Source organism: Capra hircus, unplaced genomic scaffold (assembly GCF_001704415.2).
Source record: "Capra hircus breed San Clemente unplaced genomic scaffold, ASM170441v1, whole genome shotgun sequence".
In the NCBI taxonomy this organism is placed as follows: Eukaryota; Metazoa; Chordata; class Mammalia; order Artiodactyla; family Bovidae; genus Capra; species Capra hircus.
Window position 1 is genome coordinate 364,092 of NW_017189962.1, and position 25,278 is coordinate 389,369.

The 25,278-nt window shown below is 61.6% G+C and overlaps 1 protein-coding gene across 1 annotated transcript in view; it reads right to left on the bottom strand.

The window, feature by feature from the left end:
* GAS6 (growth arrest specific 6) overlaps positions 1–24,683 on the bottom strand; it is a 31,623-nt gene extending 6,940 nt beyond the window's left edge. Inside the window, exons 1-10 of the mRNA XM_018044974.1 lie at positions 24,408–24,683; positions 24,081–24,247; positions 10,904–10,928; positions 9,615–9,677; positions 7,466–7,588; positions 6,639–6,761; positions 2,994–3,116; positions 1,349–1,470; positions 1,148–1,266; positions 715–904 (exon numbers count right to left, since the gene is read on the bottom strand). Of these exons, the coding sequence (XP_017900463.1) occupies positions 715–904; positions 1,148–1,266; positions 1,349–1,470; positions 2,994–3,116; positions 6,639–6,761; positions 7,466–7,588; positions 9,615–9,677; positions 10,904–10,928; positions 24,081–24,247; positions 24,408–24,480 (1,128 nt within the window). The 5' untranslated portion in view covers positions 24,481–24,683. The remainder of the gene's footprint in view (positions 1–714; positions 905–1,147; positions 1,267–1,348; positions 1,471–2,993; positions 3,117–6,638; positions 6,762–7,465; positions 7,589–9,614; positions 9,678–10,903; positions 10,929–24,080; positions 24,248–24,407) is intronic.
* Positions 24,684–25,278: the final 595 nt, after the last annotated feature.

Below are 25,278 nucleotides of genomic sequence, written 5' to 3' on the forward strand. Positions count from 1 at the left end.
GGCCAGGGCAACTTTTTCCATTTTATCTTTGCTTAGAAAGGAAAAAAGAATGCTTTTCTCATTTCTCTTTCAAGTACTTACTTCTAAAAGCCCAGTGCTAATAGTTTGGGAGGAAGCCCGCGTGTCACAGGCCACTTTGCTCCAGGCATCATGGTACCGACAGAGCCGACGGCCGAAGGCCAGGCCCTGGGCGATCAGGGCGCCTCCATCGAGGGGCAGCCAAGTGTGAGCCCTGGAGGTCAGCAGGATGGGAGCGGGCCCGGAGGCAGAGCCCGGGATGGTGTTGTGAGTCACGGCCGACCCTGACCCCCACTGACAGCATGAGGCGGCGGGGCAGGCACCCAGACCTCGGCCCGTTCTCAGCCTTGGGGCAGCTGATGGTCTGAACTGGAGGGTCCTTGGGAACGGGAGCCCTGTGTGCTGCAGGGGCCCAGTGGCCCTCCTGGCCTCAATCCAGCGGCCCGGAGCCCCCACCCATAGTTGTGACAAACAGAAGCGTCTCCAGACAGAGCCAGGTGGCCCCAGTGGAGCTGGTCCACTGAGGACTGCGGTCCCGGCAGTGAGAGCCCAGCTCAGCTTCTGTGATGAGATAACGCCTGTCAGGGTGCAGGCTTCCTGCCGGAGCTGCCCTGCTGGGGCCGTGCCTGCTAACCATTGAGGGAGTGTACGTGAGCATCGCGGGGTCCTGGGCAGGGCTGCGGGGGCCCCACTCACCGTCTGCCATGAGCCATGGTTGATGACGGGCCCGCTGCTGGTGACGCGGCCCACGCCCTGGTAGCGGAGCTGCAGCTCCAGCCGGCCAGCCCGCAGGCCCAGCACAATCCAGGTGCTGTCCTGGTGGCCTCCAGCGAAGAACAGGATGCCCTCGGGGTCGAAGGTCCTGAAGTCGAACTCAGCCACCAGTCTGCAGGCCGGCGGGAGCAAAAGGGTCACCGTAAGCTGTGGCCTGTGTCCCTGCCTGGCCTCAGGAAGCGCCAGGTGGGCAGGCTGGGAGCCGTCGGCACGCTGATGCTGGCAGTGAGTCGCTGGGCAGGGAAGGCCGACACCAGCCTTGAGACCCACGCGGCTGCGCTGGGCGGCAGGTGCCCCGACCGGGCAGCCTCGTGCCCATGCCCCCTCGGGGCCGGATGCCCTCCCACCCTCTCACCTCGTGGGCTGTAGCCGTTTGAAGAGCAGTTTGATCACGGGCATTGCACTGAACATGCGGCCCAGGTACAGGGAGTTCACGCTCTTGGCCACGCTGAAGGGGACGCAGGGCAGGATGTCCTGGCGGGGCGAGGGTCGCGGCCATCAGGCGGGGGCACGCTAACCCCGGGGCCCTGCCGCCCCGCCCGCCACGCAGGCCTACCTCGCACGTGCTCATGTCCCGGGACAGCTTCAGGCCGCCGCGCCCGTCGCAGTGGCAGGTGTAGCTCCCGGGGGAGTTGGCACAGGCCTGCTCACAGCGCTGCTCTGCACACTCGTCCATGTCTGCGGCCGCAAGGGGGCCCCTGAGCCCGCGGGGCCGCCGGAGCCTGCCCCCGTGGCACCTCGGCGGAGGCGAGGCCCAGCGTGGAGCCCCGCGTGGCCCACGGCTCCCTCCCGGCTCCTTCCGGGGGACACAGCTGTGTGCTTGGATGGTAGCCCTCAGCACGGCCAGGTTGGCACGCACAGGCCACCAGGCTCACGGCTCAGGCGTGGGTTTGTGCCCAGGACAGTGGCCAGGGTGGGGGAGCCGGGATGGCCTGGGGGGGTTGGGGAGGCAGGCTGGGACCACCCATCTCCTTCCTCATAGAGGGGCAGCCACAGGCCCCAGGCAGGGAGGTGGTGGGAGGCAGCGTGGCTGTCTGGGCCCCTGGACGTGGCTGGGCCAGGCGCACTGGGGGCAGGAGAGAAGGCAGCTGCCCAAGAGCTGGGGCCCCGCCTGCCGCCTCCCTGTGTCTCTGGGGAGGGGCCAGTCGTACAAGAGGCAGGCGTCACGTCACACGTGTGCAGGTGCAGCAGGGGCCACAGCGCATGTATGGTGAGGCAGGGGCCACGTCATGTGCAGGTGAGGCAGGGGCCACGTCATGTGCAGGTGAGGCAGGGGCCACGTCATGTGCAGGTGAGGCAGGGGCCACGTCGCGTGCGTGCAGGTGAGGCAGGGGCCACGTCGTGTGCAGGTGAGGCAGGGGCCACGTCGCGTGCGTGCAGGTGAGTCAGGGGCCACGTCGCGTGCGTGCAGGTGAGGCAGGGGCCACGTCGTGTGTGTGGTGAGGCAGGGGCCACGTCGCGTGCGTGCAGGTGAGGCAGGGAGCACGTCATGTGCAGGTGAGGCAGGGGCCACGTCGCGTGCGTGCAGGTGAGTCAGGGGCCACGTCGCGTGCGTGCAGGTGAGGCAGGGGCCACGTCGTGTGTGTGGTGAGGCAGGGGCCACGTCGCGTGCGTGCAGCTGAGGCAGGGAGCACGTCATGTGCAGGTGAGGCAGGGGCCACGTCGCGTGCGTGCAGGTGAGGCAGGGGCCACGTCGCGTGCGTGCAGGTGAGGCAGGGGCCACGTCGCGTGCGTGCAGGTGAGGCAGGGAGCACGTCGCGTGCGTGCAGGTGAGGCAGGGGCCACGTCGCGTGCGTGCAGGTGAGTCAGGGAGCACGTCGCGTGCGTGCAGGTGAGGCAGGGAGCACGTCGCGTGCGTGCAGGTGAGGCAGGGGCCACGTCGTGTGTGTGGTGAGCCAGGGGCCACGTCGCGTGCGTGCAGGTGAGGCAGGGAGCACGTCGCGTGCGTGCAGGAGAGGCAGGGAGCACGTCGCGTGCGTGCAGGTGAGGCAGGGAGCACGTCGTGTGCGTGCAGGTGAGGCAGGGGCCACGTCGTGTGTGTGGTGAGCCAGGGGCCACGTCGCGTGCGTGCAGGTGAGGCAGGGGCCACGTCGCGTGCGTGCAGGTACTCAGACCCTCTGGGGAGCACGCAGCACATAGTGCTCCCTGGAGCGTGGCGCCCTGTGCGCCCGTGTGTGTCCCGTGTGGCCTCAGGTGGGTACCTCGGCAGCCCTTCTCCTGCGAGCTGAACACGTAGCCCTCGTCGCAGATGCAAGAGTAGGAGCCCGGCAGATTCTGGCACCGTGCCGCCCCGCAGGCGCCCGCGTCCACACATTCGTCTATGTCTGCAGGAAAAACCAGCTGCGTCAGGTCCACCAGGCGTACTGGCGGCCGGCCTGGAAGGAGCTGCTGCCTGCTGGCCAGGAACTGCGGAGGGGCGGCCAGCTCTGCGGGAGGAGCCCAGCCTTGCCTGGCGGAGTCAGTGCCGCGTCCTCCTCCCCCTCCTCTCCTCCCCCTCCCACCGTCCATCCTCTCCCCTCCCCCTCCCCCCCCCTCCTCTGCTGTCTCTTCCCTTCCTTCTAACCATTGGGTTTTCAGCCCCAGCCCAGAAGCAGGGCTGGGGGCAGGTGGGGAGTTTCTGATCGGGGCCTGGCTGAGAAGGCTGATTCCTGTCGCTGTAGAGCGCTGGCTGGGCCGGTGCACAGAGTTGTTGCCGAATCCAAATGACAGCAGGCCAGGAAGGTAAAAAGGTGCCTCCGGGGCCTTTTAAGCTGAAGCCCCAGCCCGCATCCCCAGAGCCCCCCCGACCACCAGGCTGACTGCACGGGCCTCACACTGAGGTCTGCCCGAGGAAAACCAGCACCACAGCCACAGTCAGTGACTGTCCGGGGTCGTCCTGAGGCTCCTTCCCCTCTGCCACATGGACAAACCAGTATCAACAGGAGAAGCCTGCAGCCAAGAGCTGGTTCCTAAGGAGACAGAGGGAATTTCTAGAAAGTGCAGCTGGTACTTCAAATAAGAGCTGCCCGCAAAGACTCAGAGCGGCTCCCGACTCTGTCACAAGCGCAGCTCGGCAAACATGGGCTTTCAGACGTGGAAACTAAGGTTCCTCCCAGAGACAGTGGGAGTGATCCACATGCTCCCCGCAGGGAGCCTGTGAACCTGCGGGGCCCCCACTGTCAGGGCTGATCTGCACTGAGCTGCCCAGCCCACAGGCACTGCAGGAGCCAGGCTGGGCCGAGCCCACGTGGGCAGGGCTGGCAGTGGGTCCAGGTCCAGACCAGCCCCAGCTATTCGGGGGGGGAGGTGCCAAGCGGAGTCCCCAGGCGGGTAGGCACCACGCTCACACTGGGGGCCATGGGCAGGTACCCCACACCGTGCCGTCAGCTGCCAAACTTCACCACAGTCGTAGGGAAAGCTTGCAGCCCACCCAGCGGTCTTGCTCAACCTAACTGGCTCCATGGAAGCTCATGATGAGCGATGATGGCCTCTGGGTGGTCCCATCGGCAGCCGAGAAAGTGCCCAGAGACTCGTCTGCAAGGGCTGGGCAGCACTTCAGAGCAGACCCCAGGAGCCCAGCCCGCAGGCGCAGGGTCCCCACCCCCTCGCGCTCAGCATCTCAGGGCTGACCACAGAGGACATGATGAGAAGGTGCCTCACTGCAGGGACCCTAAGGAATCGGTGACGCCAAGGCGCAGGGCAGCAGGGATGCGGGATGCTGGGGTTCACTCAGAGCCGGAGGTTGCCTCACCCCTGGGTGGTCTGCGAGGCCGACCAGAGGTTCAAAGCCACCCCTCGGGGTTTCCCGAAGAGGGCACCTTCTCAGGGCGGCGCCAGTGCCTGAGGCACCACACGCACAGCACAGGGCTCCTCTAGAGTCTGAGCCCTGCAGTCTGGGCCGGCCCGCGGGACTGCCCTGGAAGCTGCGGGCACAGGAGAGGCTGAGCCTGAGTAGAGAAGGGCTCCGGGAGAAGCGGGGGAGAAGCCCTTGGGTTCCTGAGCACTGCCCTGCATGCCCCACAGCGACCGCCCTGCGACATGGCCTGCCTGGAAGCGTGTTCTCAGGGGGAGGTAGACGGCTGTGAAGGGCAGGGATGGGAACCGCCACCGGGACACCGCGTCTCGTCAGGCCCGGGAGGCACCGATGTGCATGGACTGGAAGCGGTTTCTCCAGATAAGAGAGCCAACCCGTGTCTGTGACCCCTCGTGATGCCGCGACAGATGGGAACTCATAGAGAGAGGGAGGCAGGCAGGCGAGGTGCCTCTGGAGAGTGGGATGAGAGGGGTGCCTCTGGGGAGCGGGCAGCTTGCAGCGGTTTCTTGGGGTGCCCCGGGTGCTGGCTGTGGGAAGCCCCAGACTGACTGAAGAAGTTGCGGGGGGGGGGGCAGGGTAGCTGCCTTCTGCTTCACTCCAGAGCAGACCTTTCTCAGAGGAAGGCTGGTGACTGGGGCCTTGGGAAGCCAGTGGGGCGGGGGTGGTAAGGTAGGACCCTGGAGGCGTCGAGCAGAACCCTGCAGGCACCCCCTGCCCCCAGGTACGAAACTGAGCAGTTCTGTTCAGGACCACAGTCACACTCAGAGTCGGATGAGCATTTCTGAGGAGGTTTACAGAGGCTGTGACTGCCGCCAGAGGCGAGGGGCAGACTGCGCGAAGCGCAGGCTGCAGGTGCCGGAAGTGGCTCGTCTTGAGCAGAACCAAGCCTGTGGCCTTGAGAGGATGGGATTCACACCATTGCTCCCGACAGCCTGTGTCTCTCTGGGCATCGGAATCGTTTGTTCTGCCCGTATGTGTAAGGAGGCAACTGAAACCGTCAGCAAAGAGATGCTCCAGGCCTACACAGACCTTGTTCCCTCTGAGAGCATGGCGCCCGTGTCAGCAGGAAGGTTACAGAAGACAGACCTTCAGCTCAACCCCTCAGAGATGCAGTGTCGTTCTGGCAAGTGCGGACTTGTGAGCAGCCCTTTGCAGGACTCTGCCCGCAGCAGGAGGCCCCCTTTCTCACCACTGTAGCAAAGCTGTGTTGTGACCAGCTTTTAACCAGGCCCCGCCCTGCTCGCCCATCTCTGGCCCAAGTACACCTTCACACAGCACCTTGCTTAACTTCATGGTTCTTTCTGTGGACCGAAGAACCAGAAACAAACAGCAGATGACCAGATCTCTCCCCTGGCTTCCCCTTCAGCAACCTCAAGAGCAAACTGCGTGACCGAGCAGTGAGACCGCGCCCTGAGGGGCCGTGAGGAGAGCTGAGGGGCCTGCACGCTGTGCGGGGAGCAGGGCGCTGACACCCCATCTCAGTGGCTAATGAGACTCCTTTCTGCATCCCTTTAAAAGTGCTCAAGGCCAAGCTGAGGCTTCGGAGGTGGTTTTGGGGGCTGCTGAGCCCACCATCTCCCCAGATTGCCAGCACTCTGATTAAAGGCACCTTCCCTTTCTACTGTTTGTGAGCTCTGATCCTGTAGCAGTGAGCAGTGGGGCCCCAGGCGTCCTGCCTGCACCTCCCCACAAGGCATCCGGGGCCCTGACATCACAGGAACATCTGCAGCTCTGTGGCCGGGAAGGAGGCCTGGCGACCACCCCCCCACCCTGCTCCCCGAGCAGGCAGGCCTCCCCAGCTGGGCTGGCTCCGTCCACAGGTCTGCGTGAATCAGCCTGTGTCCCGGCTCTGGGGCCCGTGGCCACGGACAAGCCTGGGCATGTGCTGTGTCTGCGGGACGTCCTCCTGCCCTCCCTCCAGAGCCAAGGAGCCAGCCATAGCCTCAGCCTCGTGCAGAGGAGCCAAGCGACTGAGGCTTCAGCCTGCCGGCTTCTGGCAACTGCAAAAGCGAACGGGTGAGCACAGAGGCTGGGGGTCCCGGTTCAGGCTCACCGTGGCAGGTCCGACGGTCTGGGGAGAGCGTGTAGCCCCCGTGGCAGGCACACTGGAAGCTGCCCGGCTGGTTGTGGCATATTTGGCTGCAACCCCCGTTCTCCTGGCTGCACTCATTGACATCTGGGAACAGCACACGGAGCCAGAGGTGACCCACACCCGCCTGGAACGCTCGGCAGCGTCTGCAGCCCCAGCCCCGTGGAATCCACCCTCAGGTCCTGGGTGGGGGGCACAGGGATCCAGTTCCGTGGCTGGATGGCAGGCTCTGAGGGGCTCAGGGCTCCTTCTGCAGCGAAGGAGTGCCCGAGGGTTCTAACCAGGTCCCAGGGGTCTCCTGCAGCTTCTCTGCTGACCCAGCACACTGTGAACTCAAGGAGGGCAGAGGTGAACCTGCTCTCGACTCCCTTCCAATAGGTGGGGGCCCAGACAGTGGGGTAGCCTGCCTCAGGGAGGGCCTGCCCCCTCCCCCACCCCCCCCCCACCCCCCGCCGGCGCCCTGGAAGAGCTGGCCTGGCTCAGGCACTGCTGGGGGCTCAGCACGGTGGCTTTTCAAGCTGGACGGAGCCCTGCCCGGGGCAGCGGCAGGACGCCCGCTGCCCAGATGTCCAGGCCCCCGGGAGGCTTGAGAGGCTGCGGGTCCCGCCCACCCATCTGCCCCTTGAGAGCCGACCAGCGAGGGTCCTGTGCCCCCACACAGCTGGCAGCCCCCCAAAGTCTCCTCACTCCTGTTGCAGCCGGACAGGCTGGTGTGGCTGTGTCCCCCACCAGCCCAGGCCCTGGGGCGGCCCCGAGGGGTGGCCCCATCTCCCCAGGCGATGCAGCCTCACCTCTGCTGCAAAGCCGCCCTGCCCAGCCGTCTCTGCACTGGCAATAGAAGTTGCCCATGAGGTCCTGGCAGACTTGGGTCCCTTTCTTATCACAGGGGTCTGGAGAGCACTGGTCAGGCAGCTCTGAGTGGAAAGCAAAGAGAAGGGGCCCTGAGCTGGGAGAGCGCGGAGGCAGGTCCGGGGCACTGAGGTCGCCCTGCTGGCCCTGGCTGGCCATACCGATTCCCACCTTCCCCAGAGGGGCTCACAGACCAGGCCGGCTAGGCCCCAACTGATCCCAGGAAAATCAGGTCATCTTGGAGGGAGCGGCCACCCACCCAACAAGCTAGAGGCTGGGGCTGCACCCTGGGGAAGCAGGGGAGAGGCCAGGCCAGGCAGGGTCCCAGAGCCAGACCTCCCAGGGAGTGGGTCACAGGGCCCCGGTAGGCACAGGAGGCAGGTACAGGTCCCCACCCCACTGTCCAGCTTTCCCCAAGACTCGAGCAGTGGCCCCTGCTCCCCAAGCGCTCAGCAGCCCCGCGTCTAGCTCGCTCGGAGCATGCCCAGGACCTCTGGGCAGCTGGGGACGTGCGCAGGGCCAGGCAGCTCCCGACCCGGACGGTCCCACCATCCCTCCACAGCACCCAGCATGTCAGGGGCCCCATGGGAGGCAGCTGGACAAGGGTGCGTCCCCACCCGACACACTCGGTTAGGCTTAAGTTATTGCAGAAAGACAAGCCCGAGTTCATTACCTTCGCCTGGAATTTGCCTAGAATGCCCAACACTCCCCTTTACAAATCTCAGGGTCCCCAGGCCGAGAGGGCAACCCCGCCTTCTCCTGGGGGCGGACAACTCCCAGCAGGAAGAATTCCACCCGCTTTCCTTTGCTGCCTCGTTGGGAAGCTCATCTCTGGGGCAGGGTGAGGAGTGTGCTTGCGGGTGTCCCAAGCTTCTGAGGAATTTGGTGGATGCAGGCAGCCCGCGGACAGGCTCTGGGCTGAGTCCTGATCCAGGCCCCACAGGAGGGAGGTGAGTGGTTATCTGCCCGCTGACAGCGGTGGGAGGGTGCAGGGGGAGGGTGCAGGGGGATGCCGCCCTGTGCGCTGGAATGCTAGGCATCTGCCACGGTCAGTGGAGGCCAGTCTCGAGGCTTCCGCTCCTCCTTCCAGAAATGTGAGGGCAACGGCCAGTTATGACCTGGGCAGGGCGTGCTCAGAAGGGCAAGCACCGAGACGCTGCCCTTGTGGGGACAGTCGGGTCACAGACGGCTGCACCAGAGGCTGAGGGGGCAGAGAGAATGTGTCTGCTCCATGGGACTCAGGCCAGAGCCAGGCCTGGAGTCAGGCTCAGCTGAGACGTGTGTATGTGTGGATTGAAAGCCACGTGACCAGACACCAGAAATGTCAGTGTTATCGTCTGATGATTTAAAGTGATAGTATTAATGAAGACGCGTGGTGAGCTGGGGGGGGCGGGGAATCCTGCACCTTTACTACGAACGGCTAACTTGCAAAATCCATCGTCAACTCCTACAAACTGAGAAAGGTAGGCAAAGAAATGAACAAGCCATTTGCAGAGAAAGAAATACACGAAGCTTGGCTTCACTCATGAGTAAGAAAAACTAAGCTGAACGGATTGAGGGTCATTTCCTCACTTTTCTACTGGAAGAGATATAAAGTAAAAAGAAGTACATTTGGTTGGTGCAAGTATTGGGGGGCACTCCCGCCCTCTGCAGGGATAATGGGCCAGGTCTGCGTCAAAACCGGGAAAGGACACAGCTTTCCCTTCGCACTTCCACTCCTGGGAGCTCAGAGGTGCTCAGGGAGGCAAGGAGGCCACTCTGGCTTGTTTGTCACAATAAAAAACTGGACAGAGCCCGAGTCTGCCAATGTGCCTTGCTTACCCAGCATGCTGCCCACCAAGTGGGCTGGGAACATTCTCAGAGCCGGGGGCCGTGGTGAACAGGACCTGACTGACCAGGAGGCAGGCCCAGACAGGCCCTCCCTCCACCTTGCAGAGGTACGCACGTCATGCCGCACACACTTTGGCTCAGGACGGAGGGGGCTGACCTCAGGCTGTGGCTCCGAAGGTCACAGGGACACTCGGGGCCCCTGGGAATGACTGCGAGACCCCAAGACCCCAGGCTTGGGCTGTGAGGCAGAAGCGCACTTACTTTGCACACAGGTGACGAAAGCTGGGTTCTTTCTGTACGGAGATCCATGTTCATTGATGCATTCTGCAAGACACGGAGAGGGCGTCACCCCGGACAGACGTGCTCATGCTGACGCGCGCAGGCGCCTCCATCGGGCAGAGCTCTGTCCATGGGGCGCCAGCCCCTGTAACCTTGAGGAGGAGGCTCCTGCGATTGCACAGAAGGCTCTCTGGTGGCCCTCGGGAGGCTCTCTGACCGTGGCAGAGACCTGAGCTCCATCTCAACCTGACCCTGTTTGGAACAGTGCCCTGGGTTTGCTGGAGACCAAGCTCCTCCTCCCTCCTACACAGTCGACTGGGCCTCCACACGGGGCCGGCGCTGGGGAGCGACGACGTGCATCTGGGCACAGTGGGTGCTGAGCCACTTCACTGGCCTTTCGGGAGGTTGCTGCTGCTCAAGCAGATGTGAAGGACATGGGCATGAGGCGGCCCAGGGGACCACAGTCACCCCTCCTGAGGAAACAGACCCGCACACCCAGGAGCAAGGCCACACGGGGCGCGGGCTGGGCTGCTCAGGGCCGGCCATGGTCCACCCTGCTTGCCACCAGACGTGTGCCCCAGAGAAGCAGCTCTACGAGGCTGCAAGGCCAGCGGAAAAGTGACCCAAATGCCCTTGACCCATTGGAAGGGAGAGCCCCGAATGCCTCTCTCGCTGTAAGTACAGACATCCCAGCAGCCCTCCGGACAGCACTGACCGAGGAGCAGCTCCGTGGGGACTTCCAGATCGCCCTGGAGAGACGGGCCGCCTTCCTCTCGCTCCCCTCAGAGTCCAGGGGGCTTTCCAGCCCCCCTCCCCCCAACACTCACAGAGACGTCGCTGCTTGACAGCTAAGGCGGCTGCTTGCACAATCTTGTCGTCCAAGTTAAGCAAAATCATCTCTAATGTTCTCAGCTTTAGTCTTATGGTGTCAATAGCTACAGCCCACACAGACAAGAGCTCCACAGGGTCTTTAGTAACGTCACAGGGGGGAGTCCTGAGACTAAGTCAACCATATTCCCCGCTAACCAGCTAGGCTGGGGGTCAGAGTGGAGCGGAGGTTTGCCAATAGCGACGCTGGCTGCCGGCAACACTAGCGGTCACCACGGTGGGAGGGACGCAGACCAGGCTTTGCTCCGGGAGCCTGGGAGGCCCCACCTCGCCGTCACAGAGCTCTATCCCTGCAGGAAAGACTCGGTGGTGAGGTCTGAGCAACCTCTCCTCCAACACGTAACGTGTCTCCCCGACTAAAGGAGGCCGTGATTTCAACTTACCCAAGTACCTTGGATAAAAGTACTCCTGTGGAAAGAGAAAAAGAAAGGCAGCGGTTAACTGACAGTGCCTGGCGTCTGAGCACCCCCACGGCCGCTGGGCTAGGAACCCCCCCTCCCCCGGGAGGCAGGTGCTTGCAGAGCGCGAGGGCAAGGATGGTCCAGAAAGCTGCTTTCTGCCTCTAAGATGTCAGGGAGGGGGAGGGGAGGGGAGGGGAGAGGCAGGGGGAGGGCAGGGGGAGGGGAGGGGAGGGGGAGGGCAGGCCCAAGAGGCCCAGGGCTTCTGCAGGGTGCTTGTGTGCTGAGACAGACCGGTGTAACCAGCAGCCCAGTGCCACCGACAGCAGCTATCCCATGTGGGTAAAGTGTCCTTCAGGAGGATGAGAAACATGCCGGAAAGAGCCCAGCCTCAGACTCCGGTGGGAGGACTCCCAGCAGCTACTGTGTTTGTAAACCAGGCCAGAAGAGGACAGAGGGAGTGAAGGGCACGTCCTTTCAGTGAATTGCAAGGTTGGAGCTGGTCTCCAACTGCCAGGGGGCGGGGTCACAGCAGCCTACCCCTGCCTCTGCCACCCCTCAGGGCTGAGGGCAGAACCGTTTGGTCCTAAATCCCCTCCCCAAGGAAACCAAGCGACCTCCACAGCTTGCTGGTGTCTAACCCTCCTGACCACCCTCCCAGGAAGGTCGCTCTCATGAGCCCATTATCACAGATGAGTAAGCTGAGACTCCAGGCCAGCCGCAGCCCTGCTTCCCCATGACTCCATCACTGGGCTGGGCCCCTGGGCCTGGGGGCTGGGTGGGGGCGCCCTGGGCAGATGCGGTCAGCTCATGCTTTTAGAAATAACCTTCTGGTAGGGGTGCTTCTTATAAAAATGTTTTCTTAAAAGCGAGTCCAAGTCCAGGGCTTCTGAAGCACTGGAGAAGGTGGGATCCGTGCAGGGTTGCGGGGAGGGGCCTGACCCCCTTGGCTCCCAGACCTGCTCCCTACAAACCAGGCTGCGTTTTCTCCTCCCAGTTTCAGTCCTGCACCAGTGGGCTCTGGGAGCAGACAGACAGGCGGGTTTGGGGCCCTGTGGTGAGCACTCTCGGGGGCCCCCGGGATCTGTGGGTCGTGGCATCTGTCTGGGGTTCGCAGGAGAGCAGAGGGCACCGGGCTTTGTTATGCAGAGAGGGGTTTGGTTCCGAGAGAGAAGTCAGGGCGAGGGTGGGCAGGGCCTGCTCAGGGCAAGAAGTCAGGGGTCGGACCAGGGCCGGGCAGGACGGAGGCTGCAGGGCGGGTGCCCGCCTTTCACAGGCAGCCGCGAGGCTGCAGCTTTGCAGAAGGGTGCACTCCACTTCCCCAAATCAGGACGAGGTGATGGTAACGCGACACGTTTTAATACCGACCCTGCGGCTGTGAAAAAGCCCTCTCCTGGAGGAGTAAACGCGGGAGCGTGTGGCCAAAGCCCCTCCAAGGAGCTGACCCAAGGCCGCGGGGCCCGCCCAGGTCTGCAGCGGGGCTGCCGTGGGCTCTGGCCGTGTCAAGTGCCACGGCACAGCACACTCGAGCCCCTCCTCTCCTTCTGCTCCTATGAGCCATCGCCCGAAGGGGAGAGGAGAGCCGTTCACGCCCCGCGGGGCCCAGGTGAGGCTGGGGCTCCGCCCCCACGCGGCCACGCATGCTCCCCGCCCTGAGCGCAGAGCTCTGCGGACGCTGCCCTCCAGACACAGCGTGTCAGTGGTGCCTGAGTGCTTTTGTCCGGAGTGTCTGGGACCTTTACCTGGGTCACACAACGTGGCAGGGCGCTCACACCACACTGCAACAGATGCGGCTGTTTCTCAAACAGTGAGCTGAGAGCTTATTGCTTCCTTTAACCTGCAGCTGTCCACAATTTTAGTTCCAAAGATCTCTACTCTTTGTGAAAGCAGGCTGGGTGTCACAACAGTTTGCTTAGCGACAGGGCGGACACAGGTGTTCTCCCCGGGAGCCGGGGGGGAGGGCCCGCCAGGGCCCGGCCAGGCCAGCACCCTAGTCTCATCTGGAGGCTGCTGTTGCCCGGGCGCTGGGCCCTGAGAGCATGAAGCTCAGCACAGCCCCTCCTGCAGGCAGGCGCCCAGACTCCCTCGGTGCCCACTGACCCCGCAGGGCTCCACGCATCTTCCTGGCAGGGTTCGGACAAAAGCATTCTTCCCTTCCTTCCCCTAATTCCTCTCCTGAGATTCTCCCAACTAGGTGCGGAGGACTCTATGAGACCGAAGGAAACACGGACGCTACTTCTCAGGCCACGGGCCTCCCGGATGCCCTAGGCCCTGCTCTCCTGGAGGACCCCAGGTGGGCCCCCAGGCACCCAGTGGGGGCACTGCGTCCCCTCCGTCCTCAGACACTGACGCGCAGGCTGCAGGGAGGTCCTGGAACTAAGCCCTGACGTCACCAGCCAGAGGCACAGGTGGCCTGGGGCCCGCGGCAGCTCCGCACACGCGTGTGCGTGTGTGTGTGTGTGAGACAGCCGGGGCTGCAACACCCCTCCACCCCCACAGCCATCCCCTCCCACCCAGCCTGCCCCCACGCGGCAGGGGCCGGGAAGGGTTCTCTGGGTCCCAGTCACACCAGTGTCAGGACGAGCTGCCCTGGATGCTATGCTCAGGGCCTGGGGCAGGTGGCAGTGACTGCTGGGGCATGGAGGTCCCAGCGCCCGTCGCTACTGAGAGCTCTCCCGCAGTCCCCTTCTGCCCCCGGCACATCCCTTCGCACCACCCCTTACAAGTCCCCACTGCCCCGGGGACCTGCGGCATCCCAGCTGCTGGCAGGCCCGGCGTCCGCGGGGCCCTGAGGCAGCTGCAGGCTCCAGCGGATGGGAGACCCGAGGCCCAGGGTGGGGCACGAGCCAGGGACTGGAGGGGGCTGGTCCCTCCCAGCACAGGTTGTGAGAGTGCAGCTGGAAGGCCCGCGTGCGAGGCGTGTTGTGCAAAGCCTCCTGGCGTGGCTCAGTACCGTGTCTCCTGCCAGGCACGAAAATACTCTTGGAAATGGACCTCATAAAACAGGTTTGTTTCCAAATACTGCTCCCCCACAGCAGAGATTTGTAGCTGCTGTCCAGCATCCAATTCTCCCTTCATCCCCAGTAACAGAACTCTGGATTCAGTTAGAGCAAGAGTGCAGCCAGCCACAGGACTACACGTCCCAGCCGCCCTTGCAACTGGGCGTGGCCGTGTGGCTAAGTCCCGGCCAATGGGACACACAGGGCGCGGGACAGGGTGAAGGCAGAGTGCGGTACCTTGGCTCTCTGGCCTCCTTGCTGGGATGCAGATGTGATGGCTGGTTCTCCAGCACCTTGCCCACCGTGCGAGGAGGCCTGGGGGACAAAGGCCACGCACTCGTGCCGCGGGGCACAGACAGATGGTGTGAGTCCCGGGGCCCCCACCGCTGAGCAGCCCTGGGAAGCCTGCCCGCCACCTTTCACATGAGAGAGAAACACACTGTCTTGTTTAAGCCACTCTGATGAGGACAACCAGTGCATCCTAAAGGAGATCAGTCCTGGGTGTTCACTGGAAGGACTGATGCTGAAGCTGAAGCTCCAGTACTTTGGCCACCTGATGTGAAGAGTTGACTCATTGGAAAAGACCCTGATGCTGGGAGGGACTGGGGGCAGGAGGAGAAGGGGACGACCGAGGATGAGACGGCTGGATGGCATCACGGACTCGATGGACATGAGTCTGAGTGAACTCCGGGAGATGGTGATGGACAGGGAGGCCTGGCGTGCTGCGATTCATGGGGTCGCAAAGCGTCGGACACGACTGAGCGACTGAACTGAACTGAACTGGATGAGGCCAAAGTACCAGGCTAACTGAACTTGAAAAATGAGTGCAAAAAGGTGTACATGGCCTGCAAAGCGAAGATTTCATGAGTCAGAGAGACTGTTCTGGGAACTGGGCAGCACGAAGGGCTTTCTTCCCTTCCCTGTGCTCTCCTGGCAGAGGCCTCCCAGGGCTGTGGGCGCATCCCCTGCACGGCACTGCTGATCATCCACAGCTTTGCTCGGAGAGGCCTTTGTTCTCAAGGCCAAATGCAGCTACAGTGCTCACCTGCGCAGCTGGGGTGCCCACCAGCAGGACAGGAAGCCACTGGGCTGCACTGGGTCCTAAGCTTCTGCAGGTCCTGAGCCTGCCCGGGGGCCAGCCTGAGCCTCCCTGGGGGCTGGGCCTCGCCACACCCTCTGGTGGCATGGGAGTGACCCCACTGTTGGCCAGGTGCTCTTCCTGGAAGCTGTGGATATGCTGGCAGGAGCGGGAAAAAGCAGGCGTGGAACCTCCTGGGCCCCAGAAGGGCAGCTCCAGCTGACACTTTACAGAGCGACAGGGAACTCTGAGCGCCGCTTCTGCCCCCCGAGCTATCCCTGCCCACACATGCTGGCGGGCCTTGGGGCTCTTGGACAGCATGGGACGGGGGCAGGGAGAATGCTGCCCAGCTGCTGCCAACAGAGACATGCCCACCAGTACCTGGTGAGCAGGGGGCCTCCACCGGGAGCCCAGAGAGCAGAAGGGCAGGGCAGGAGCCAGCAGAGACGGCTGCGCAGGGGCGAGGCCTCGCGGTCTCAGGAGCTGGGCGAGGGCACAGTGTGTGAGGGCGTGGGGGTCATCCCACACCCAACCCCTCCTTAAAAATTACTTTAAAACGTAATGACCTGCACTCTCCCAGGGTCACAGTTCCAGGTGTACACACGTGGACGGCAGTGAGATCGCTGGACTGAAGTCACCACCACAAGGCCAGGAACCCCAATATCTATACTAACCCTCAAACCGCAGCGAAGTCTGCAGCCCACAAACAGCTCCGACCTCTGAGCCAGCGGACACAGCACAAGCACATCCCGCGCGCACCGGCAGAGCTGGAGTAAGGCAACAGCCTCGCTGGGTTTACAACGTCCCAGCCCAGCCGCTCGGAATCTCAGAAACCGGGCTGTGAGCATCAGCTTCTTAAAGGGCATTTCTTTCTAAGTCCCATAGGCAGACCTGCAGTGTCCTTCAGAATGTCTTTAGGTTTTCCACAGACGCTGAGCCCACGGGCGGGACGACGCATCATTTAGGGGCCTGCCCTGTCATTAGGCAGCAGGGCCCAGCTCCACACTGGGCGGACCCCCCGGGAGTAGCGTGTACGAGGGCTCAGGGGCAGCAAACAGGGGCCAGACAGAGCTGTCCCTCCCCCAAGGCCACCGGGGGAGAGGCTGGCCCGCGTGTGGGCCCGTGTGCCACCCGTCTAACCAGCAGTCTGCAGGCCTCTGGGTCGTGCGGAGTCGGCTCCAGAGAAAACACAATGGGGCAGGCAACTCAGAGAGGCCGCCCAGCTGGCTTCAGTGGAGGAAGCCTGGGAGGGACTGGGCCCTGGGGGACGCCTGGCCGCAGTTTGCAGGGGGCTTCCTGGACAGACAGGAGCTGGGGCTGAGTCTGCACCAGTGGGGCCTGGTCCCATCCTTGATGGACCCTCAGGGGGCAGAGGGGAGTGTGTCTCAGCATCTGAGTGAGTGAATGTTAGGGAGCTGCTGTCACGGTGGGGTGGGGCGTGGGGGCAGGTGGGCCTTGGGTGTCCTGGAGGTCACTGGGGGTGACAAGGTCCCCCATCCCTCCTGCTGGGACCCCATTTCTGTGCCCCTGAGACCCCTTAGGCCACTGCAACAAGGCAAGACTTGAGGGAGGGGTCTTCCCCTCCTCCGGGGTGTCCCCCCCAAGCTGTCCCTAAGATGCTGGGATCGTAGGAGACAGGTGTCCTTGGACAGTCAACACAGCTCAAGAGAAGACCAGCAGCTCGCAGGGCTCTGAAACCCACTGCACCCAGAAAACCCTCCTGGTGGGGAACTTCCCCACCACAGAGCCCCTACATCTGAGGGGGAGTCAGGGGTGGAGGCGGGTGGAGAGAGACAGAGACAGACACCGCCAGATGGAGACAGAGAGACATGGAGACAGAGAGACGGAGAGACAGAGAGACGGAGGGGCGTGAGGTCAGCAGTCAGGCTCCGGCCGCGCCAGGTGCTGGCAGACTCTGGGGGTGACCCTGGGCGAGCTGCGGACGCGTGAGCACCGAGTCTGCAGACGCTCAAGCATCACTGTCTGTGGACGGGTGAGCGCTGGGTCTGTGGACTTGTCAAAATGACTGTCTGCAGACATGTGAGGACCGAGTCTGTGGACCGGTGAGCACCGAGTCTGCAGACGTGTGAGCACCGCATCTGTGGACATGTGAGCACCGCGTCTATGGACGTGTCAAAATCACTGTCTGCAGACGTGTGAGGACTGAGTCTGTGGGCCTGTGAGCGCCTAGTCTGTGGATGTGTGAGCTCTGAGTCTGCAGACATGTGAGCGCCGCCTCTGTGGACGTGTCAGCATCACTGTCTGCGGACATGTGAGGACCGAGCCTGTGGGCGTGTGAGCGCTGAGTCTGCGGACGTGTGAGCATTGCTGTCTGTGGATGTGTGAGCATCGCTGCCTGCGGACATGTGAGGACCAAGTCTGTGGGCGTGTGAGGGCCGAGTCTGTGGACGTGTGAGCATCGCTGTCTTCATCTCAACAGACAAGGGGATGGAGGACCAAGGCCTGGAGCCCCCTCTGACCTGCAGGCCTCAGGTGGCCCCTGTACTGGGAGGAGGTGAACCGGGCCTGGGCTACGGGTCAGGCTGGGTGAGTCTTTCATCCAGAATCCTTTCCTGAAGCCAAGGGCAATGGTACGGGCTCTGGTGCCCTCTTGCCTTGAAGGACCTACATAGGAAGGTGACTGCGCTGGGCTGGAAACATTCGGGAGAACTCGAGGAGGCCAGCAGGGCGCCCGGCACCCAGAGTTCTCTGAACAAGACCCCAGGAGGAGGACAGTGCTGGGAAGAGAGAGTAACAAGAAAAGAAAACAAGATAAGAAGGGAGTCTAATAACAGAGCTGCAGGGGAGGGCGGGGTGGACACTCCTGAGGCTGAAAGAACGTGGAGGAGACTATTCCTCCCTGGAGGGAAGCCTGGGAAGTACTGGATGCATCAGGAAGGCCCCAGGCTCCTTCCTCTCCAGGGCGCCAGTGCAGTGCAGGCCAGCTCAGTGCAGTCGCTCAGTCGTGTCCGACTCTCTGCGACCCCATGAATTGCACCACGCCAGGCCTCCCTGTCCATCACCAACTCCCGGAGTTCACTCAGACTCATGTCCATCGAGTCCGTGATGCCATCCAGCCATCTCATCCTCGGTCGTCCCCCTCTCCTCCTGCTCCCAGTCCCTCCCAGCATCAGGGTCTTTTCCAATGAGTCAACTCTCCACATGAGGTGGCCAAAGTACTGGAGTTTCAGCTTTAGCATCATTCCCTCCAAAAAATTCCTAGGGCTGACCTCCTTCAGAATGGACTGGTTGGATCTCCCCGCAGTCCAAGGGGCTCTCAAGAGTCTTCTCCAACACCACAGCTCAAAAGCATCAATTCTTCAGCACTCAGCTTTCTTCACAGTCCAACTCTCACATCCATACATGACCACAGGAAAAACCATAGCCTTGACTACACGGACCTTAGTCAGCAAAGTAATGTCTCTGCTTTTGAATATGCTATCTAGGTTGGTCATAACTTTTCTTTCAAGGAGTAAGCGTCTTTTAATTTCATGGCTGCAGTCACCATCTGCAGTGATTTTGGAGCCCCCCAAAATAAAGTCTGACACTCTTTCCACTGTTTCCCCATCTATTTCCCATGAAGTGATGGGACCGGATGCCATGATCTTCGTTTTCTGAATGTTGAGCTTTAAGCCAACTTTTTCGCTCTCCTCTTTCACTTTCATCAAGAGGCTTTTTAGTTCCTCTTCACTTTCTGCCATAAGGGTGGTGTCATCTGCATATCTGAGGTTATTGATATTTCTCCCGGCAATCTTGATTCCAGCTTGTGTTTCTTCCAGTCCAGCGTTTCTCATGATGTACTCTGCATAGAAGTTAAATAAGCAGGGTGACAATATACGGCCTTGACGTATTCCTTTTCCTATTTGGAACCAGTCTGTTGTTCCATGTCCAGTTCTAACTGTTGATTCCTTACCTGCACACAGATTTCTCAAGAGGCTGGTCAGGTGGTCTGGTATTCCCATCTCTTTCAGAATTTTCCACAGTTTATCGTGATCCACACAGTCAAAGGCTTTGGCATAGTCAATAAAGCAGAAATAGATATTTTTCTGGAACTCTCTTGCTTTTCCCATGATCCAGCGGATGCTGGCAATTTGATCTCTGGTTCCTCTGTCTTTTCTAAAACCAGCTTGAACATCTGGAAGTTCACGGTTCACGTATTGCTGAAGCCTGGCTTGGAGAATTTTGAGCATTACTTTACTAGCATGTGAGATGAGTACAACTGTGCGGTAGTTTGAGCATTCTTTGGCATTGCCTTTCTTTGGGATTGGAATGAAAACTGACCTTTTCCAGTCCTGTGGCCACTGCTGAGTTTTCCAAATTTGCTGGCATATTGAGTGCAGCACTTTCACAGCATCACCTTTCAGAATTTGAAATAGCTCCACTGGAATTCCATCACCTCCACTAGCTTTGTTCGTAGTGAAGCTTTCTAAGGCCCACTTGACTTCACATTCCAAGATGTCTGGCTCTAGATTAGTGATCACATCATCATGATTATCTGGGTCGTGAAGATCTTTTTTGTACAGTTCTTCTGTGTATTCTTGCCACCTCTTCCTAATATCTTCTGCTTCTGTTAGGTCCATACCATTTCTGTCCTTTATCGAGCCCATCTTTGCATGAAATGTTCCCTTGGTATCTCTAATTTTCTTGAAGAGATCTCTACTCTTTCCCATTCTGTTCTTGTCCTCTATTTCTTTGTGCTGATCGCTGAAGAAGGCTCTCTTATCTCTTCTTGCTATTCTTTGGAACTCTGCATTCACATGGGAATATCTTTCCTTTTCTCCTTTGTTTTTCGCTTCTCTTCTTTTCACAGCTATTTGTAAGGCCTCCCCAGACAGCCATTTTGCTTTTTTGCATTTCTTTTCCATGGGGATGGTCTTGATCCCTGTCTCCTGTACAATGTCACGAACCTCATTCCATAGTTCATCAGGCACTTTATCAGATCTAGGCCCTTAAATCTATTTCTCACTTCCACTGTATAATCATCAGGGATTTGATTTAGGTCATACCTGAATGGTCCAGCGGTTTTCCCTACTTTCTTCAATTTGAGTCTGAATTTGGCAATAAGGAGTTCATGATCTGAGCCACAGTCAGCTCCTGGTCTTGTTTTTGTTGACTGTATAGAGCTTCTCCATCTTTGGCTGTGCGGGCCCAGGAGGGCCTAGAGGAGCCATCCCACGTTGAAGGTCAGGAAGGGCGGCAGTGGGGAGATACCCCTCGTCCAAGGTAAGGAGCAGTGGCTGCGCTTTGCTGGAGCAGCTGTGAAGAGATACCCCACGCCCAAGGTAAGAGAAACCCAAGTAAGATGGTAGGTGTTGCAAGAGGGCATCAGAGGGCAGACACACTGAAACCATACTCACAGAAAACTAGTCAATCTAATCACACTAGGACCACAGCCTTGTCTAACTCAATGAAATCAAGCCATGCCTGCGGGGCAACCCAAGATGGGCGGGTCATGGTGGAGAGGCCTGACAAAATGTGGTCCAATGGAGAAGGGAATGGCAAACTACTTCAGTATTCTTGCCTTGAGAACCCCATGGACAGTATGAAAAGGCAAAATGATAGGATACTGAAAGAGGAACTCCCCAGATCATTAGGTGCCCAACATGCTACTGGAGATCAGTGGAGAAATAACTCCAGAAAGAAGGAAGGGATGGAGCCAAAGCAAAAACAATACCCAGCCGTGGATGTGACTGGTGATAGAAGCAAAATCCGATGCTGTAAAGAGCAATATTGCATAGGAACCTGGAATGTCAGGTCCATGAATCAAGGCAAATTGGAAGTGGTCATACAAGAGATGGCAAGAGTGAACGTCGACATTCTGGGAATCAGTGAACTAAAATGGACTGGAATGGGTGAATTTAACTCAGATGACCATTATATCTACTACTGCGGGCAGGAATCCCTCAGAAGAAATGGGGTAGCCATCATGGTCAACAGAAGAGTCTGAAATGCAGTACTTGGATGCAATCTCAAAAATGACAGAATGATCTCTGTTCGTTTCCAAGGGAAACCATTCAATATCACGGTAATCCAAGTCTATGCCCCAACCAGTAACGCTGAAGAAGCTGAAGTTGAATGGTTCTATGAAGACCTACAAGATCTTCTAGAACTAACACCCAAAAAAGATGTCCTTTTCATTATAGGGGACTGGAATGCAAAAGTAGGAAGTCAAGAAACACCTGGAGTAACGGGCAAATTTGGCCTTGGAATGTGGAATGAAGCAGGGCAAAGATTAATAGAGTTTTGCCAAGAAAATGCACTGGTCATAGCAAACACCCTCTCCAGGGCCCCACAGCCCCTGGAATCAGGAAGGTACCCACAGCTACCTGCTCAGAGGTGGGGGCCGGTCCACAGAGAGGAAGGCTGCCCAGGGTGGAACAATATGCCTGGGCAGGAAGCACCCAGAACACGCCCAGCACAGAGGGCACCGCCTCCACGGATTCCAGGGCAGGCACGTGGCACAGAGAGCCCACTCCAGGTGCCGGAGCCCCCACCCAGCCCGGGCACAGGTTGCCCGCCCCCACCTCTGCCCCGCCCGCAGCTCTGGAGACTCGGGATGGAAGAGGACATCCTGCTGCAGCTGGCGGGTGACGACGGGCTGTCCTGGCAGCGGCCCCTTGAGCTGGCAGCACTCTCAGCCCAGAGGCCGCGGCCTCCCTGTCACACGTCAGGATGCACGGGGCTCCCGTGACTTCCTGAACTAAGGCCAGGGCCTCGTTGGGGTCACACCCACACACGATCACAAAGAGCCTGGAGTCTGAGGGCCAGGAAGCGATGCTCCTCAGGAGAGACCAGACTCTCAGGAGCCGGGGCCCATGGGCGAGGCCACAGAGCTGCCTCACTCGACGCCCTGCTTTTCCAAAGGCTTATTAGCAGTGAGTTGTGTTTGCAGGGTCTCCCCCTGTCCTGGGATCCAGAACTTCTTCAACATGAGAGAAAAGATGGCGTGGACGCCTGGAGGGGCATCTGGTTGACCAGAGCAGAACCGGACATGAGGAAGTCCCCTAAGCACCAGCCCCAACCCCCAACCCGAACTGGCTCCTCTGGAAGCCACCGCCCCTCAGTGAACGCAGAAGGAGACGGTCCACCCGGGAAGCTGGTAATAAGGGGAAAGCTGTGACTGTGATTCGGGGACGGGTCAGGAAGCAGGACAGGGTTCTGAAAAATCACAGGCAGCTCTGATGTACAAGGAGCCCACACGTTCCTGACGGGGTAGATGGGGCGGGTGTGGGAGGCAGCTCCCCCGGGAAGGGAGGGCAGGACGCCGGGGGAGCGCGAGGCCCTGTGTGAAAGTCGCTGCCCTGAGCACCGCTGTCCTTGCCCTCGTTTCACCCACTGCAGACGAGGTTCCTGAGGAGAGCGTGGCCACCCACTCCCGTGTTCTTGCCTGGAGATCCCCCATGGGCAGAGGAGCCTGGGGGGCTGCAGTCCACGGGACTGCAGTCAGACAAGACTGAGCGACGAAGCACAGACACGGTTGTAACAAGCCTGAGAACAGCTCCAGCGGGGCGGGGCAGGCTCTGGGGAGGGTGCGGTGGCCAGCGTGCAGTGTGTCCAGCCCAAGGCCTCTCTGTCCTGCAGGAGCAGCGCTGGTGGGGGAGGCGGCCTCACCGCCTGGTCACCTGCAAGCCCGGTCACCTGCAAGCCCGGTCACCTGCAAGCCTGGTCACCTGCAAGCCCCATCCTGTGCTCTGTAGGAGCCAGCGCTCCAGGCTGGGCCTGTGACTGGCAGGAACACACTTATCACACACCCCGCAGCCAGGCAGCGACCCAGGCAGCCAGCACACAGCCCGCATGGGACCTTCAGAAACGCTCCGCGGAGCAAGCTCCCCGGAGCCAGCAGGACAGGCAGAAGAGACGGGGCGGGGCACAACTGCTGCTCACAGCGGGCCGACGCACACCACTGCTGACCGAGAGCCACCGGCCACAGCTCAGCCCTGCAGCTGCGGGCTGTGCCAAGGCCAAGAAGGGCACAGCTCGGCCATCGCCATCAAGCTTGTTTCCCAGAGGGGACCACGGGGTGGGTCAAGCCAGCCAGTCAGGAGCGTGAAAGCCTGCAGCCTTCACACTGATTTGTCTGCTGCACGGGATGCTTATCCCACCCCAGAAGAATTCTTTAGAAGAAATATTCCAGTAGAACCAAAGAGCTGTGAAATCATCCTGACCTCAGGGTGCGAAGCGCGGCAGGGTGAGCCCACCCCTCTAGCAGCCCTACTTCCCTGCGGGGGGCTCCCGGGCACACACCCCAGCCTCTGCCCCACCTAAGATGGCACAGGGCACCCAGGGCCACTCCCCGAGGCCGGCTGCCTGTCGCCCCACGTTCTTCACGACATTATTAATAGAAGCTTGTCCTGAGCCAGCACCTTGGGCTCCTGCAGTCTCCGCGGTTCCCAGGGCGCACCTTGCGCCCGCCTGGCCCGCCCTCCCGCGTGTGCCAGCCCTGCTCCGCCCTCCTCGTCCTCCCTGCCCGGGACCTGCTGCCTTCCGGCACTCCAGCCCTCCGTCTTTGAAGCTAAGGCTCCCGCCTCTAGCTAGATAGGGAACTGTGGACAGCCCCACCCCCTCCTCTAATCTGGCCAAGGGGGCAGGGAGGCAGGAAACTGTTCCGGCTCTCCAACCATTTATTTCGTTTACGTTAAGCCGGACCCTACTGCTTTCTGGCTGAGCTGTCAGAGTTGCAGTTTCCCTCAAGGCGGCTGCCTTCCGAGGCCTGCCGCGGTAAGCGGCTGCGGGCGTCCACAGGAACCCCCCCGCGGGCATCGGCCGCCCCTCCTCCACGGAGGGGCACCTGGCATCACCGGGAGAACAGGGGCTCGAAAGGAGGAGGCCTGAGGGTGGCCGGGGCGGCACACAGCGCCCTGCCCCTCCGCCGCCGCTGCCCTCCTCCCTGCATAAGCGTCGGTGTGCCCGCAGGAGGGTTTGCCGCAGACCCGCGGCTCCCGCCCGTGCGCGCGCAGACGGGGGTCCCCTGAAGGGTGGTGCCGCGGGAGCGCGGCTCGAGGGGACCCGCCTGCCCCGGCGGCCCCGCTCGCGGCCCCAAGGCCCGGGGCGCGCTCCTCGCCGCCCCGCGCGGCCCCGCGCTCACCGTCTCGGGGTCGTTCTCGAACACCTCGCGGGCCTCCTCCCGGCTGCACAGCTCCTCCACGCACTCCCTCTCCAGGTGGCCCTGCTTGGCCTCCTCGAAGACCTGGTAGGCGCGGCGCTGCCTGGGCCGCAGGAACTGCGCCGCCTCGCGCGCCCGCAGCATCACGGCTTCCCGGGCGGGCGGGAGGAGCGGGGAGAGAGCGGAGACGCGCCGTCAGCGCGGCGGCGCCGGGGCCCGGGGCGCGCGGGGTGCGGGCGCCGAGGCTCCCCTCGCCCTCCGGGGGGGGTCTCCCGGCCCCGGCGCGCCCCTGCCCCGCGCGGTACTCACTGTGCGCCGACTCGGAGGCCAGCAGGAGCAGCAGCAGCGCGGTGCCCAGGGCGGCGGCGGGTCCGGGCGGCATGGCGCGGCGGGGCGGGGCGCGCCGGGGCCGGGGCCGAGGGCCAGCACTGAGACCGGGGCCGGGGGGGCCGGGCGCGCGCGGTCAGAGCGCCCGGGGGGCCGTGGCGAGGCTCGGGCGCCGAGGGGCCGTGGCTCCGGGCATCCTGAGCGGGCGGCTCTGAAGGTCACATCCCGGCGGCGGCACCGCGGCGCTCGCGCGGGGCTGGGCGAGGGCGGCGGCGGGGGCGGGGCGCGCGGCAGGACCGGCCTCGGGGCCGCGCGGGGCGGGCGGGGCGCGCCGGCCTCTCCGGCGGGCCGAGCCGGTTTCCTCGGGAAGATCAAAGCCCCGAGGGGCAGCGGGTCTTCCGGACGAAGGCGGGGAGTCCCGTCCCCCCTTCCCCCGCGCCCGCGCCCCGGAGCTTCGCCCCAGCCGCGGGTTAAGTTTATGTAACCGGGCGGTGCGGACGCGGAGACGAGGTCGCGCGAGTGCAGCCTGTCAGGTACAGACGGACATTCACCAGCTTCCAACCTCTCTCCGCCCCGTTCCCCGACCGCGCCCCAGATCTCCGCGTCCTTTCCGAAGACTTCATTCCGGGGCACGTACTCTCGACTATGCACCCACCAAAGGAGAGAGAAACTGAAGTCAAAGCGAGCCCCACTGGGGTCCAGGGAGCGAGATTAGATGATGTCCTTCCGTACTTTCTGTTTTCACGGCGATGACGCTGGAAGACCTCGGGGGCTCCCAGTAGCTGTTTAAACCGAAAGCAGCGTTCTCTCGTTCTGGGAGACCAACGCTTTCTGTCTCTCGTCCTGGAATATT